This window comes from Rhamphochromis longiceps, linkage group LG5, assembly GCF_057381845.1.
Source record: "Rhamphochromis longiceps isolate RC_006_pf linkage group LG5, R_longiceps_female_GT1.1, whole genome shotgun sequence".
Classification (NCBI taxonomy): domain Eukaryota; kingdom Metazoa; phylum Chordata; class Actinopteri; order Cichliformes; family Cichlidae; genus Rhamphochromis; species Rhamphochromis longiceps.
This window is the reverse complement of record NC_140561.1, coordinates 25,497,772-25,513,363: the sequence shown is the minus strand read 5'-3', so window position 1 is coordinate 25,513,363 and position 15,592 is coordinate 25,497,772. Positions and strand designations below refer to the sequence as shown.

Below are 15,592 nucleotides of genomic sequence, written 5' to 3'. Positions count from 1 at the left end.
AAACTCGGGCCTAGGAAACCACGCGATATTGCAAGATGTTATCGCGATAGCTGCATTGTACCAGCAACAGCGTCGTTATTTACACAGTTTGCTTACCAAATGCAGTTTAGGAGTTAAAAGCTTATTGTCTTTTTTTAAAAAGCTCTACTGTAGTCGAGTTTGTTTTAGAATGTCTGTTTTTAAAAAGCAAAGCCTTCTTGCATTCGCATTAGCACTTTCTGGCTGTCACCGTTAGCCTTGTGTGTTTATCAGTTGGGTCCAGTTATCTGGCAGCCTCTAGATTTGCAGGATGGACGCAGAAGTGAAGAAGAAAGTACCAACGACAGTTTTGTCCTCACAGAAAGACAAGTCCATGGTACGATTAATTAAGTGAAATGTTCTGTTTGCCGCTTGTGCTTTTTTTTTTTTTTTTTTGGATATTTTTTAATGGAAATCTCTAAAGTTTGGTTGTAGAGGAAGAATTTTGCTTTACTAAATGCCAATGCATTTCATGCAGGGGTAAATTAAAAATAATTTGCCAATAGGCGTTTGATTTACTGAGATAAAAAGTAGCATGATATTTAAGTTATCCACACCGGTCACTTTGTTAGGTACACCTGTTTTGCTACTTGTTAAGGCAAATATAGTTAGGTGGCATGGTCGCTGGTGCCAAGACGAGCTCGTATGAGTATTTCAGAAACTGACTTCTGGGACTTTCCCAACCATCAACCATCTGTAGAAAAAAAACACTCCAGGGAGAATGGTCACACTACATAAAGAACACTGGTTATAACCAGGTGAGCAGAATAGGCAGATGGGCTACAGCAACAGAAGCCCACAGTGTGTGCCACTCCTATCGGCTAAGAACAGAAAACTCACGCTACAATTCATACAGGCTCACCAAAATTGTCATGAACGTTTCCAGATCTCACAAGTCTTGATTTTTGCTGCAATGTTGAGACACTCCATCCCTTTATGACCAAAAATTGCCCATCTTTTGATGGCTGCTTCCAGCAGGATAACTCACCATGTCATAAAGCTCAGATCTTGTCAGACTAGTTTCTTGAACATGTCAATAATTTCATTGAATTCAAATGGCCTCCACAGTTGCCAGATCTTAGTAGAGCAATTTGTGGATGTGGTGATATAGGAGATATGCATGTGAAGCTGACAAATCTGCAGCAACTGTGGTGCACCAGGGTGTTTCCAGCACCTTTTTGAATTTGTGCCATGAAGAATTAAGGTCGTTCTGAAGGCAAGAAAGAGGTAGAATGTGGTATTACAGAGGTGTGCCTAACAAAACGACCTGTAAGTGTTTCTGAGGGGTTTTATTTTGTTTCTTTGTTTTGTTTCTTTGTTTGTTTGTTTGTTTGTTTTTTACAAATTTAACAAATCTAAAATCTCATCATATAACATTGTCATTATTGTCTGGATTTCTAGCATGTACATCTAATCACATTAAAATACCACAATCCCAGTGGCTCAGCTTTCATTTGTAAAAAAAAAAGAAGAAAAAGAAAACAAGCAAACTACCTAAAAACCAGATGCACAACCTATCTCTCTCTGTTTTTTATACTATATTTTACTTTATTTTACTGTGTATTTCTTGTAGTTTTGTATTCATGGTGTATTATGGTTTTCTGTAACTGAATGTTGTAATTTTTGTTTTTGCATCGTGAATGAAGAAGCCCAACAAGGGTTGGAATTTAGCAATAGCTATAAACTCTATTTGCACCACATCAGTTTCATGCTCCACATCAGAACTATGTTAAACTGCATTGTCCCTACTAAATAAATAAATTAAAATTATGTCTACAGGGCTTAAAGACGGGTGTGGCTACACAAGAGGCTGCTTTGTTTAACAGCAATGAACAAAGTATGGGTATCACTGAGTTTAATGCAATCTGTGGCAGAAAAAAATCAAATTACAACAAAAACGACTTAATGCGCAGCTGCAGTGTCAGCACTTTCATGTGGCATGTTATCCTCTGAAGTCAATCATTACACCAAAGGTACACAACTCCAGCCAGTGTCTGGCCAGATTGTTGCCACACTGCCTAACCTCTGAGCTGGAGTCCAAACGCAGCAGGCTTCCACAGGGAAACACCAGCTTCATATGACATTTGCAACCTTCTCGGGTAGGCAGCCTCGTGACTCTACTGAAACACAAACCTAAATGCATTTATGTAAGTATAGCTTTAGCTAGTATAAGAATAAAAAGGTGTTCTTTTTGTTTTCAGAACATTTAAGCAAAACGTATTCCTCTGTATTCCTGCAGTCATCAGACTTGACCATAAACAAGACTTACAAGAAGTGTGATGACTGAACAACACAAAACAAGCTCTTAAAAAAGGTGAATTTGAGGCACACAAAGTAAATTTAAGAAAAAGTTCTAATTATAATTGCTTCATGACTTCTACATGACTATTTCCTTTTCCTTTGCAGGTTATTTATGGTTTGTTTAAATTGTGCTCTCTTTAAAAATCTGTTCAATTCTTCTATATCCCTTAGGACATTTCTGCTCAGATCCACTGAATTATCAATGGCCCGTGTTCTTTCATTGTTCCGGTCTCAGCCTTTTCTGCATCTTGTGGCGAGGAGAAAACCCACGTTCTGCAAAATGTCAATGGACACGCGGGCACGTGAAGTGTTTGCAGCTGCAGTGGAAGCCGTGCAGCCAGATACTGTGGTCTGTCAAAGTATTGAGCGCAAGGAGGACTCTGTTGTTATTGATGGTCGCACATTCACGCTCAAACACAACCTGCACTTGGTGGGCTTTGGAAAAGCTGTGCTGGGAATGGCCGCTGAGGTAGAGAGGATTGTGGGTGATCATTTAGTGAAAGGAGTCATAAGTGTGCCACATGGGATTCAGCAGACATTACAGCAGCATGGGAAAGAGTAAGCAAATGCATTTAGAGGTAAAAGCAACTTAAAGTGTTAACTCAGTAAAGTTAATAATATTTATTTTTCCATCACAGCCATCTGCTGCTGAAAGAAAACAGCCGCATCAAAGTAATAGAGGGAGCTAAACACAACTTGCCTGATCCGGATGCCCAGAAGGCAGCTGAGGAGATCAAGCATTTAGCCAGTGAGCTGACAGAGAAAGACTTGCTTATTGTACTGATTTCAGGTACGAATGGCACTTCTTGGTTATTGTTAAAAATAATAAAACAATAATCGTTTCACAGATATCATTAAAAATATTAATTTAAATTCAGTTTTGTTTATATAGCACCAATTCACAACAACAGTCACCTCAAGACACTTTATAGTGTAAAATGAAGACCCTTCAATAATACAAAGAAAGCCCCAACAGTCAGAAGAAATTTTAAGCCTAATGTTAAAAGTAGAGAGGGTGTCTGAAAAGCTGAAGGTTTTGCCTTCCATTCAACTTTTAAAATACTAGGAACCACAAGTCAACCCGCTGTCTGAGAGTATAGCGCTCTATTGTGGTGTTACAGTACCCTGAGGTATTTAAGATAAGATTGTGCCTGATGATCCAAGACTTTGTATGTGAAGAGAAGGATTTTAAAAATTGATTCTGGACTTAACAGGGAGCCACTGAAGAGAAGACGATATGGGAGAAATATGCTTTGTCTTTCTAGACCCTGTCAGTACTCTGCAGCATTTTAGATCGGCTAAAGGCTTTTCAGGGAATTTAGTTCACGATAATAATGAACTACAGTAGTACAGCCTAGAAGAAATTTATAAATAAATAAAATAACAATTTCTAAAATTAGATGTTTCTAATTTTAGAGAAATTCCACAAATGCAAAAAAGCAGTGAAAATATTTGTTTAATATACACACTGGTGGACATATCCTGGTCATAAACGACTCCAAGATATCTGTAACGCATGCTGGTTTTCATCATTGTTTAGGTGGGGGCTCTGCATTGCTACCTGCACCCATCCCGCCAATCACCTTGCAAGAAAAGCTAGATGTTACCTGCAGACTTGCAGGTGCTGGTGCGACTATTCAGGAGCTGAACACCATACGTCGTGCCCTTTCGTTGTTAAAGGGTGGAGGGCTTGCACATCATGCTCACCCTGCACAGGTAACAGACAGTTTTTTTAGCCTTCTTTTAAACAGAGTTTAAAATTCTCAGTATTGTAATTTGTATGTCAAATATCACTCTTATAACGTCTTCACAGGTTGTTGCACTGATACTATCTGATGTGATCAGGGATCCTATTGACATGATAGCTAGTGGCCCCACAGTGATGAGTCGGGTGTGGCCTGAGGAAGTTTTGTCAATCCTTGAGCGTTACAAGCTGTTAAACTTGCTTCCGACATCAGTAAAGGAAGTCCTTGACAAACCGAATTCTAGGTGGAAAGAGAATAAGGAGGAATCTGATACATCGGGACATGTTCTCAATGCTGTGATTGGCTCCAACGGTGTTGCCCTTAAACACGCTGGTCTCCGTGCTCGAGAGCTGGGCTTCCTCCCTGTAGTCCTTTCGCCAAGTGTGTGTGGAGATGTGCGGTCTGTGTCTAGACTCTACGGCCTGCTGGCCCGCTTTGCCTGTTCTCGAGAGGAACCTCCTCCTGACATTGCCACTGAGGTGCTGAAGCTGGGCCCTGAAGTTGGTGTGGAGAGCTGGGACCTCTGCCGTACAATGCAGGTTTTAGAAAAAGGGCGTACAGAGGGATGGGGTGCCACATGTCTGTTAGCTGGAGGCGAACCCACTGTGGAGCTAACAGGCAAAGGCCGAGGTGGTCGGAACCAGGAGCTGGCTATGCGAGTGGGGCTGGAACTGAGAAGCTTAGGGCTTTCGCCTAAAGGGCCAGTCTTTCTGAGTGGGGGCACTGATGGTCAGGATGGACCCACTGAGGCAGCAGGGGCGATTACTGATGGTGGTTTGTACGATGAAGCGAAAGCTCAGGGCCTGGACATCGACAACTTCCTTATCAACAATGATTCTTACACGTTTTTTTCTCGTCTTTCTGGTGGGCAGCAATTACTCGTACCCGGCCTAACTTGCACGAATGTAATGGATGTGCACATGCTACTGATTCCAGCTATTCATATTATCATCAGATAATCCCAAAACACAAAAAAATTAAAGGAAACTATGAAGACATTTTTGCACCATATTTATGAATCTAAATGAAGGATTGTTGGTATTGGTAAATAAAGATGTAATTGGAAAAAAACAGACATATATGTAAAAGCATTACAACGCAAACAGTAAATGAAGAAGTGTGAGGGTGGGGGTTAGTACTGACGTCTCACAACAAAAAAAGCTCCCGGGTTTCTTTATGGAGTCTGTTGGTTCTCCCAGTGTCTTCTTGGGTTCTCTGTGGGTACTCCAGCTCCCTCCCACATCTTACAAGGACTGAGTACATAATTTAAATTTCTGGAAATACACACTGCCATTATAATAGTAATAAAAACACTTGTACAGTTTAAAAATCTCCACCATCCTTCAGTAGTTTTAATTAGATGTTTTTGGATGTTTGGTTACAGTTGTTCTATTTTTTTCTTTTTTTCTTTAGTTTTTTTGTTGTTATTTTTAATTTATTATAGTTGCCTGAGTGGTTTTACTCATTTTAGTTACAGTTTGAATATGTTTAGTTTTGACCAGTTTCAGTATTAGTTTGAAGTCATTTCTTTAATTATTAAGGCATGATTTAGTAATGGTATTAAAATAAAAACAATAACTTTTTGACTTAACTCAAAGTCTTTTACACGTCCTAATATGTTCATCAAAGCCTCATCAGGCAAGTTGTGGTAAAAACATTTTAGTAACTAAAGTAATTAATTTTAAAACCGAAGATATTTCCTGTAGATTTTTAATTTATTTCAGTTTTTTTTCCAGGTTCCAAAAATTGTGTCGGTTTATTTTTTTCTCAAAAAAATCTAGTTTGTATTTTTATTTTAATTAACTAAAAACAAAAACAAAAAAACAAAAAAGGCACCCAGCTCTAGTTTTTAGTTTGTAATAAGCTCGATTTTGAACCATTAACAGACAAATATTATCATAAAGAAACAAACTGACGTAATCTGGCACCTTTGGCTTTTTCTTGCAAAAGGCAGCTTGCTTTACACATTGTGCCATTAAGCTTCATGGTAAGCTATTGGGGTTCTGTTGAGTGTAGCTCAGATACGGCATCTTCCCCCTTGATAACTACTGCACATATGAGAAAAGATTACACATCACATTGTCGTTACAATCAACAATCTCAGTGACAATTAAAAGTCCTCTCTTGTATACTTCCGCTAATCTTTCCAGAGGTAAACAGAATAACATTAAAAGTGGCCTTGGTGAAAAATGTATTGTTTCAATACCCCTCAAGTTTTTGTGCTTCATTTATTTATTTATTTTTTAATGTTTTGACTGTTTGCCAAAATATTACTTAATGTAGATTTCAAATGAACTAAATGCAAAATGCCTGTTAAAATAAAGACTGAAGATATAAAACATGATCTGCTTTTATTGTGTCTGATTTTAAAATGACCATAGATGACCGTTTATAATACAGCAAAGATTAAAAAAAAAAATCAAAAACAAAATCACACAGTTCACTGCAAATTATTTGGATCATAAATATTCACATACACAAGTCAATGCAATACTCAAATCAGCGTATTATATATGTATATATATTACAAAAACTATACATGTGAGCCTGTGTCATTACTTGGAAAATGATGATTTGTTTTCCTTTCATGCACCATTCAAGTACAGTCTTGATCACGTATCACCAAGTGACCAGTTAAACACGTCCTTTTAGTTCTTTATGCACAATAAGGTCCTGCTTAGTGAGCAGTATCAAGAGGTCAAATTAAACATTGTATGAATAGTGGCCATCACTCTAACACTGTTAGAGTGATGTCCAATGGCATGGCTAAGTGATTCGCAGAAGGTGAAGCTGTCTCAACACCATCTTTAATCCATGGAAGGTAACGCTTTGTTAATGAAAAAACCAAAAACTGGTGTGCATTTCGTGTCTCTGTGGGACATACAAATTGTCCAGCCTTCACTTGGGTAAAGTCCAGCGATCAAGCTCCCATTAATCCCGATGAATCTTTGGACCATCCCCTGCTTTACCTTCCCTGCAAAGATAACAAAATCTAATAAACCATTTAAGTGTGGTGAAACATGCACTTGCCAGTCACTTTGTTAGGTACCTCTGTCCAGTCAACTGTGGCAGCAACTTACTGCATGGCACAAGTGCTAGACGAGCTGGTCTGAGTATTTAAGAAACTGCTGATCTACTGGGATTTTTTCATACAAGCATGTCTAGGATTTTGAGACACTGGTCCGAAAAGGAGAAAATGTCAAGTAAGCTATAGCATTTTGGGCCAAAGTGCTCAAAAAGAGGTCAGAGAATTGCCAGACTGCTTCGAGCTGAAAGGAAGATGGCAGTGCCTCGAATACCCAACCATCAGAATTGGGCTATGCAGAAGAGCATCTCTGAATGCACAACATGTAGGGCATTGAAGGTGATGGGCCACAGCAGCAGAAGACCACACCACGTGACACTCCCTTTAGTTTAGTACAGCACAGAAACTGAGGCTACAATTCACATGGGCTCACTCATGTTGGTGCTGTAAACGTGTGGGCATATTTTCTTGTCAAGTTCTGGGCCTGAGGATCACAGCCTACCCGAGTATTGTTGCTGACCATGTTCATCTCTTTGTGATCACAGTGTACTCATCATCTAATGGCTGTACAGCCAAAACACAGCTGCAGCAAATGTGCGATGCTATTATCTCAACTTGCAACTTGTTGAATCTAAGCCATGGAAAATTAAGGCAACGCTGAAGGCAAAAAGAGTGTCAAACTGGGTGCTAGCAAGGTTTACCTAATAAAGTGACTGGTGATGGTGCGGTGATAATGAACACGATTTCTTATTAATCACTTGTGCAATGCAAACCTGACCCCGAAATCGGCCACCTACCATCCACTCGTGTGTGCAGCTGTATCAGGTGTGCCTCCGTTCTGTCCGGTCCCTGAAAATCAACACACACAGATCAAGCTAGCGTGTTAGCGCTCACTTAGCAGGCAGCGCACCGGTAAGCAGGAGGAAAAACTCACCTTGTCTGTAATACATATCGTTCACTGTATTTCCATAGACTTTCCACGCGAAGTGAATGGCGATTAGACTAAAAATTAACCAGCTGAGGAGTATTTTGAATATGGACACTCTCATGTCGTTGGCGAGCCAGTCGTCTACAAACTCAGAGAGAAACGACAGGCAGCTGTCAGCAATGCGGGACAGAAACTCAAAGTCCCACGGCTCCTCCATGGCGTCCGTTTATTCAACTGGTGTCAAATTAAGTGACTGGGCTGCGGTGTCTGTTTTAGTGATTTATAAATCAGCACTCTGGTTTGGAGATGTCATATTCCCCATTTCTACCGTTATGATGTTTACGTACGGAGAGGAGAGGCAATCGGACGTGACGTGGTACGCAGGACGACTACTTCATCACGTACACAACAGAGCCTTTCAGCACCAACACAGTGAAGTTAAACAAATGTGCGTGGATAAAAATCTATATTTCGACATCATTTGTCCAGGTTGTGTTATGCCCCCCCCCTTTTTTTTTTTAAACCTCAGCTAAACCGTCAATCCGATTCATGTGTGCCATGAAGATATGGGAAAGAGTCGTTGAAGCTCGTTTAAAGAGAGGTGACTATCAGTGAGCAGTGAGTGTTGACGGAGAAGTATAGAGAAGGTCAGAGTTACCTGCACTGTGTGTTTGTGTATTTGAAGAAGATGATTGGTTGCCAGGAGAGGAACTGTATGAGAAGGCGGTCAGGAGGGACCCTGGTTAAAGGCATGTATGAGGACAGCAAGACGGTAATGAGGTGTGCTATAGGAACGACAGATGTCAGAAGGTTCAAGTTGGGGACGGGAGTACATGCTAGCTTTAGTATTAGCCACCAGTGTAATACGGAAAATGGAAAATACTGGATTTAAGTATTAGTTTAATCCAGAAAAAAAAATTTTTATTGGTCAATATAGACGTAAAAACATTTTTGTTTTAATTCACATTGGGGGGGGGTTTAAGTTCTCCGTTCTTTCTTTGTCACAGAAAGCGTTTCGCTGTATTATATCTGCTACAGCAGCACCCATACATGTGCTGCACGTTTATCTGAGATTTGTCTCTTCAAGTTTCTGTTACGAGCCCACAACCAGAGAGTGGGGAGGGGCGGGACTAACCGACGCCAGCGAGCGCGCTGATTGGTCAGCTGAAGTTGTCATCAGAGATTCCGGATGTCGGCTTCGGTAAGGGGAAAATTTGTTTTCTGCTTCTCATTCTTGACAGCTTGTTTGCAGTGGGGCTGCTGATAAAAGTCAGTGTTGACATTAGACATTCAGTCCAAGTCGTCAACGGTACAAAACCGTAAGTTTCACTCTTTCTCTGTTTATCTGGCTAATTTTAGATAGCCACGGTTGGCTGCATGAGCACTGTTAAGCCAAGGCCATGAAATTGATCTGTATGTGTCGCTTGCTAGCACCCAGTGTTAGCCGTGTAACTACAGTCAGCGTTCATTTATTAGTTACTTATTAGAAAGGTAAGCATTACAGGACGTCTGAAATTTATCGTGCATGTGTAGATAAGTTGTTATCATGCGGACGTTAGCGCTCTTAATCTACCAGCCACTTAGTCCCGTTTCTCCGTGTTGATATGTAGTGTAACATTAGACAGACTGCTAGCTGTAATCAGGTTTAAATTCCACAGTGTTAGTAACTTGGAGTTGGAGTAACTCTCCTCTGTAATCATGTGACCTGACCACTGGTCCAGTATGAGTGCTTCTATTCATAACAGACTGGAGATGCATGGGATCTCTGATTTTTATCTGCAAAAACTACAATGCATGATTTATAAAGCAGCTTATTCCTCTCTGTCTTTATTCTTTCCAGAGACTGGGATGGTATCATGGAAACAGCCAATCATCAAGAAGGAGAGGCGGCGGCAGTGAAGATTGGTGATAGCCCTTTAGAGAGTAATCAACCTGGTAAATAAGCTACGTAATCACTCTTTGAAGCTTGTCTAATTTTAATCTTCATCACTTACATCACACGTTGGTTTTTGTTTTCATTGTAGCTGACTCATTGGCAGCCTCCTTCTCCCTTTTGGAGAATCACATGTTTCCTGATTCAGTAGAGAGTAATGGGAGCGCCGCTGTTAGCAGAATCGAGCCTTTGAATTCGCACCCACCAGATGTTTCGGCAGAGCATCTCGGTTTGGATGAGAAGCCTCCTTCTGACCAAGTGATGAAGCTAGAGCCCGAAGAGACAGAAACCGAGTGCCAAAACAACGCGTCCACGCAGCCAACTGATGGAACAACTGAAGATGATGCCACTGACAATGACCAGAACGACTCTGGGGAATTTGTTGTAACAATGCTGGCCAAGGCCAAGCTTGAAGAACAAGGTATAGGTGTGAAGGGGAGGTCGTCCCCGCTGTTGGAGGCAGGCACACTGGAATCTTCGTCATTTACATCTCATCGCGATGAGGATGTTACAGCTGACAGCTGGCGGCAGCACAGGAAACATGTTTTTGTGCTAAGCGAAGCCGGTAAGCCCATTTATTCCCGATATGGCAGCGAAGAGGCTCTTTCATCAACAATGGGAGTGATGATGGCGCTGGTGTCTTTTGTCCAAAGTGGAGATAATATCATTCGCTCAGTCTACTCAGGTAAGAATGTTGGGCGTCGACCAAAATGCAAATTTGAGAGATTTTTATCTATGATGGTTTTTTCCAGCCACTTTCATGTTCATATTCACTACGTTAAAAGGAAATCTGACTTTTTTTAAACACACCAACAAGAGCAAGTGTGGCTCTGACTCACTGTACAGGGCAAAATTGTTGCCAGCTTGTCAAAAAGCTCCTGGACCATAGAGAACAGTATCTGAAATATAATAAGCAGTGCATTCCCTGTATTGTTTTATTTTGAGAACAGTGAGTTTAGGGGATCGGTGGTATCCTTAGGAGCAGTTTTAGTTTTCATTGATTGTTTTTTTGTGTTGATTTGCTCATGTTTTTTCCCCCTTCCCTCAGACGAGCACACCGTAGTGTTCCTGCAGAAAGGGCCCCTAGTTCTGGTGTGCGTCTCCAGCAGTCATCAGTCTGAGCAGCAGCTGCAGGGAGAGCTCCTCTATGTCTACTATCAGATCATCAGCATGCTCACTCAGGCCAGTATATCCCGCATCTTTGAACACAAGAAAAACTACGACCTGAGGAGACTCCTAGCGGGCTCAGAAAAGATCCTGGATGGTCTCCTCAACTTGGTGGATTCTGACCCCAGCTTCCTGCTATCGGCAGTGCACTGCTTGCCTCTAGCCTCCTCTCTCAGGGACTCTCTCAGCCAGATCCTGCAGAAAGCTATCACACCCAATCTCGTTTTCTCCATCCTCATCGCCAAGAACCAGCTTCTAACCATCGTCCAAGAAAAGACAGTCATTGAGGACTCGCGGCTGGAGCCTGCTGATGTTCACCTTCTGCTTAACCTCATTGGAGCTTCCTCTGCCTTTCAGGCTGGCGAGATCTGGACCCCCATTTGCCTCCCGCTCTTTAATCCTGACTGTTACTTTTATGCATACATTTCTTACCTGGACCCTCCAGAATGCACTGTTTGTTTGCTGCTGCTCTCGACAGACAAAGAGGCTTTTTACTCTGTAGCTGAGTGCAAGAGAAAGATAGAGGAGGCTATGATGGCTCAGAACTCCCTGAGCCTCATTGCCAAAGCTCAGACGTACAGTGTGAGCCAGGTGGGCGTCTCAGACCTCAGACACTTCATGTACAAGCCCTTTGATGTGCCAGACAACTACCGCCAGCTCACTCAGTTCACCAGGTGTGTGTTTGTTTGTGTATGCTTGCTGTCCTTGCAGTTGCATAAGGCTGATATGAGCCTAAACTAGAGTTTAAAAATGCAAACATGCCGAGTGTTTGCGCTGCATGTTAGTTAGTGATATTTGTCTTGCATAACATTTTATTATCTTCTAGCTGTGTAGAAGTTTAAAAACCTTTTGCTGCTAATGATAATAATCATGTGTGAGAAGTACAAAAGTGCCCACTAAGATATTTTTAGGCTTTTAGGCAACATTGTCCTGTCGGTGTTAGAAATGGAGTTTTAATAGTTTACAAATCAAGCATTGTGTGTTTCTCTTTCCACTACAGTGTTATTGAACATGTTTTGGGTGTTTTTTGTGTGTAACTTGTGTCCTATGATGCTTTTCTGTATGTAGCCCAGAGATGGAGGCACCATACAGCAGTGAAGAGGAGAAAATGAGACTGCTGGATCTTTATCGTTATATGCACGGCCGCATCCACAGCACCTCACGACCCCTTAAACTTATCTACCATGTTGCTGAGAGGGAAACTCTGCTAGCCTGGGTACGTACATTAGTTTGTGGTTGTATTCTTTCTTACTGTGTTTGTCCAACTTTGAAATGATTCTTCCAAAAGATCGACACTACACTCAAAACAGTCAACGACCACTTTATTAGGTACACCTGGCTAGTACCTGGTTGGACCCTCTCTTGCTTTCAGAACTTCCTTAATTTTTCATGGCACAGTCCTCAGTTGAGCCTGTGTTTCGCTCACAGAAGCCAGAAGCCCATCTGCTTCAATGTTCAGATCATTCGGGGGGGGGGGGATCAGCAGTTTCTGAAATGCTCACACTTTGCGTCACTCAAATCATTTCAGCAGAAAATGCAACCATCTCTACATGCCTAAATGCATTGAACTGTTGACATGTGATTGGCTGATTAGATAATTGCATTAAAGAGCAGTTGAACGGGATACCTTTAAAAAGAAAGAAAAAAGAAAGACAGTTGCCAGTAAGTGGCAGCTTAGCTTAGCACAAAGCCTTGGAACTGGGGCTTAATAGTCCATTCATTGGGAAGCTTTTTTCAGAAGGCGTTGAAAAAAAGCTGTTAGCTTGCTTCCAGGTATTTTCCTTAGCTAAGATAACCAGCTCCTAACTGAAGCATCATTGATCTTCTCATCTAACATAGCAAGAAATGTAATAGCTCTATTTCTTATTCCTAAATGTATTTCACAGTCTTCTCTTGATTGTTTTCTTCTTTACTCAAGGTCACAAGTAAATTTGAGCTGTACACCTGCTTCAGCCCCCTGGTGACAAAGGCCTGTGCCATTACTGCTATCACTAAGCTTCTAAGATGGATTAAAAAGGAGGAGGACCGTCTGTTCATCAGATACCCCCCAAAGTATTCAACCACTCCAAACCCCAGCAAAAGCTCTCGAGGAGGCAAATCTGACCAGCAAGACTCCACAGATAATGGCTTCTTATCTCTTCTATAGGACTCTGTTAGCACTAATAGAAGTGGCTCTGCCTCATCCAAAAATAGTTTGTACACTGGTTTCAAGATATTTTTCAACCCTCTTGACACTTACGAGACCGACAAACTTTGACCACTGGAATCCAACACTACGTTTTACACTATTTAAGGAGGACTGGTGTCTTTGAAACCGGTGTTATTAGTTCTCCAGGAAGCATGTCATCACATTGCTGCTTTTGAGCAGAAACAGGGCAGAAGCACATTAGTAGATTTTAAAATGAACTGTGGCAGAACATATTTGCAATGGTGTATTTAAGCGTTTTTATATTGTTTTATTACAGCAACAACATGAACAGTGAATGGAACATATATTACATATTTAATGAGTTAGCATGAGGAGGAAAAATTAAGTTAAACTACCTTTGGAAGATAAGATCGTTCATAATCTTTATCTCCTCGCCCTAATCACAAAATTATGTTGCATAACATGATGTCACAAAACAGGATATACAAGTTGTTAGCGTGTGTGCTTTTTGGGATCAGCATAAACTGGAATAAGAACTGGAACTGCCAGAGGAGGGAGAGGCCCGGCGTGAGTCACATGAGGCCACAAGCAGAATGTTTTTCCTCCTTCACAGAATTTGAAAACATGTCGTTTCTCATCTTGCTGATGTTTAGACTCGAAACGAGACTTTGAGTTTTATTGATGTTTCATTTTGTGCAGCAGATTAGTAGGAACCCCAGCCTGATTATTGTCACTGTTAAGTGTTTCCATTGAAAAAAGGCAGACCTTATCAGTTTCTTGATAAGGTGGGAAGATGCCAATGAGCTCACATGTTTTGCTCTGCAGATACCTTTAGTATGACATCTAATGTAGTGAGTTCAGGTATTCTTTTTGCATAATAGTTTTCTAAAGGTGGTCTGAAAAGTTGTTTCATCCTTGTGACCAATGAGGAATTTCCTGTCAAGTCTTAAGAGTTTGTCTGTAGTGTTACAAAATAAATCCCAGGATGCATAAAAGCAGTTGTCCTATTTAAGTGGACTATTACAAAGAGAAAAAAAAATCAGATGACTGTTTTGTGGAAAGAGCCAAGCATGGGAAAAGCAGGTGAGCTTAACATGCAGTTTTGGGGATGTACAGTACAGCCAAGCAATAAATAAGAATGACAGAAATATCTAAAACTTACTTTTAAAGTTATGGTTTGAAGGGAGTATGCCTTAATTAGTGCCACATTATATATGTCCTTACAAGAAACCCCAAATGACATAACTGGTAAATTAATTAAGCTGTTATTGATATCACGTCTTTGATTCTTAAATTCTGAACCTTCCATCTTTTTATAAAGCAGTGTAGCTTTGCAGAAACCAAACTAGTGCTAGTTGAATATTTATCACCAGGAATTTCGCCTCAAACTATCAGAATCACCTTGTGTAGTCTAACGGTAAGTCTTGCATTCCACCAGCTTTAATGTGGCATGACTCATAACAAGTGCAGGCTGCTAACAAGTGTTAGCATCTTGTTTCTGTGCAGCTGTACTGTTCAATATAGTCAAAGCTAAAAGTAGGTGATGACTTTAGAGGAAGGAAAGGCATCTTGGTAACATGTTGGAGCAACTTGTCACCAAAATAGCTTCAAAGCAATTTGGCTTTAAAACCCACGGCAAGAAAAATGATCTTGCAGTTTGTAACAAATAAACAAATCATAGATAGATTGCAAAACAAGTTTTGTTTGGTAGTCGAACACACTGTCTTCATTAAACATACCTTGAACGAACCAAATGGTTTAAAATTAATGGCCCATTTTTAATTTTATCGATAAAAATATAGAAGCGTTTTGTTATTCCCACTTATAAAACATATAATTGCAGATATCTAAATATCCAACAAGGTGTGTAGTTAAAAGGGAGCATCTGCATTGCTTAACCAGCTGTTGCTGATTGAAAAGGAGCGAGGCTCCAACAAAAGGGCTGTCAGCTGAAATAATGAAAGGGAACATGTAACTCTGTAACTCTGTGGTAAAACATGTTGTTGTTCCCAGTCAGCTGTGACCAAACTTTGTAGCAAATACAAAGAAATTGGTAAGGTTATAAAAGGAAGACATATGGGTAAGATGTAAACTTACCCATATGTCTTACCCATAAAGCAATACGCCTTTAAAATATAAAATGTAGACACTGGAGTTGTTGTAAGAAATGAGTCAAATTTGCACCAGTATCAAAACGCGGACGAAAATGAGGCTAGAGTGGGATAACGAGGGGCAATCCTTATCTGTGGATGTTTGGATGAAAGTGATGTTTGCTGATAAATCTGCAACTTTTGTCTGGCGTTGTTCTAATGTCGTGACATGTAAA

The 15,592-nt window shown here is 40.7% G+C and overlaps 3 protein-coding genes across 12 annotated transcripts; 2 read left to right on the top strand and 1 right to left on the bottom strand.

The window, feature by feature from the left end:
• Window positions 1–31: 31 nt before the first annotated feature.
• glyctk (glycerate kinase) lies at window positions 32–6,545 on the top strand. Of its 7 annotated transcripts, XM_085406863.1 has the most exons (7): window positions 32–355; window positions 1,798–2,165; window positions 2,258–2,332; window positions 2,491–2,877; window positions 2,958–3,109; window positions 3,860–4,035; window positions 4,133–6,545. In XM_085406863.1, the coding sequence occupies exons 4-7, from the start codon at window positions 2,522–2,524 to the stop codon at window positions 5,021–5,023; spliced, it is 1,575 nt and encodes a 524-aa protein (XP_085262989.1). In that variant the 5' UTR covers window positions 32–355; window positions 1,798–2,165; window positions 2,258–2,332; window positions 2,491–2,521; the 3' UTR covers window positions 5,024–6,545. The 7 variants fall into 7 exon arrangements, with proteins under 7 accessions (XP_085262989.1, XP_085262993.1, XP_085262992.1 ...); XM_085406867.1 differs by lacking the exon at window positions 1,798–2,165; XM_085406866.1 differs by lacking the exon at window positions 1,798–2,165 and having other exon boundaries at window positions 2,220–2,332.
• On the bottom strand, window positions 6,399–8,377 carry tcta (T cell leukemia translocation altered). Its single transcript, XM_085406869.1, has 3 exons — window positions 8,024–8,377; window positions 7,887–7,938; window positions 6,399–7,038 (listed from the first exon to the last, which is right to left on the bottom strand). The coding sequence occupies exons 1-3, from the start codon at window positions 8,232–8,234 to the stop codon at window positions 6,996–6,998; spliced, it is 306 nt and encodes a 101-aa protein (XP_085262995.1). The 5' UTR covers window positions 8,235–8,377; the 3' UTR covers window positions 6,399–6,995.
• On the top strand, window positions 8,342–14,261 carry mon1bb (MON1 secretory trafficking family member Bb). 4 transcript variants are annotated; one of them, XM_085406858.1, is made up of 7 exons: window positions 8,342–8,465; window positions 9,105–9,218; window positions 9,858–9,952; window positions 10,042–10,635; window positions 10,999–11,791; window positions 12,186–12,333; window positions 13,036–14,261. In XM_085406858.1, exons 1-7 carry the CDS (start codon window positions 8,350–8,352, stop codon window positions 13,261–13,263), a joined length of 2,088 nt encoding a protein of 695 aa, XP_085262984.1. In that variant the 5' UTR covers window positions 8,342–8,349; the 3' UTR covers window positions 13,264–14,261. The 4 variants fall into 4 exon arrangements, with proteins under 4 accessions (XP_085262984.1, XP_085262987.1, XP_085262985.1 ...); XM_085406861.1 differs by lacking the exon at window positions 8,342–8,465 and adding an exon at window positions 8,475–8,618; XM_085406859.1 differs by lacking the exon at window positions 8,342–8,465 and adding an exon at window positions 8,484–8,797.
• Window positions 14,262–15,592: the final 1,331 nt, after the last annotated feature.

What these genes read in the sequence shown, in the direction of transcription:
- glyctk (XM_085406868.1), top strand. Translation starts at nt 2,522, where the DNA reads ATGGCCCGTGTTCTTTCATTGTTCCGGTCTCAGCCTTTTCTGCATCTT. An exon ending in GCTTATTGTACTGATTTCAG is followed by an intron (nt 3,110 to 3,859) that starts GTACGAATGGCA and finishes ATCATTGTTTAG; the next exon opens with GTGGGGGCTCTGCATTGCTA. An exon ending in ATCATGCTCACCCTGCACAG is followed by an intron (nt 4,036 to 4,132) that starts GTAACAGACAGT and finishes ACGTCTTCACAG; the next exon opens with GTTGTTGCACTGATACTATC.
- mon1bb (XM_085406858.1), top strand. Translation starts at nt 8,350, where the DNA reads ATGATGTTTACGTACGGAGAGGAGAGGCAATCGGACGTGACGTGGTAC. An exon ending in CACAGTGAAGTTAAACAAAT is followed by an intron (nt 8,466 to 9,104) that starts GTGCGTGGATAA and finishes TGTCTCTTCAAG; the next exon opens with TTTCTGTTACGAGCCCACAA. An exon ending in GGGAAACTCTGCTAGCCTGG is followed by an intron (nt 12,334 to 13,035) that starts GTACGTACATTA and finishes TCTTTACTCAAG; the next exon opens with GTCACAAGTAAATTTGAGCT.
- tcta (XM_085406869.1), bottom strand. Translation starts at nt 8,234, where the DNA reads ATGGAGGAGCCGTGGGACTTTGAGTTTCTGTCCCGCATTGCTGACAGC. An exon ending in CGATATGTATTACAGACAAG is followed by an intron (nt 7,939 to 8,023) that starts GTGAGTTTTTCC and finishes GTTGATTTTCAG; the next exon opens with GGACCGGACAGAACGGAGGC. An exon ending in GCTGCACACACGAGTGGATG is followed by an intron (nt 7,039 to 7,886) that starts GTAGGTGGCCGA and finishes TTATCTTTGCAG; the next exon opens with GGAAGGTAAAGCAGGGGATG.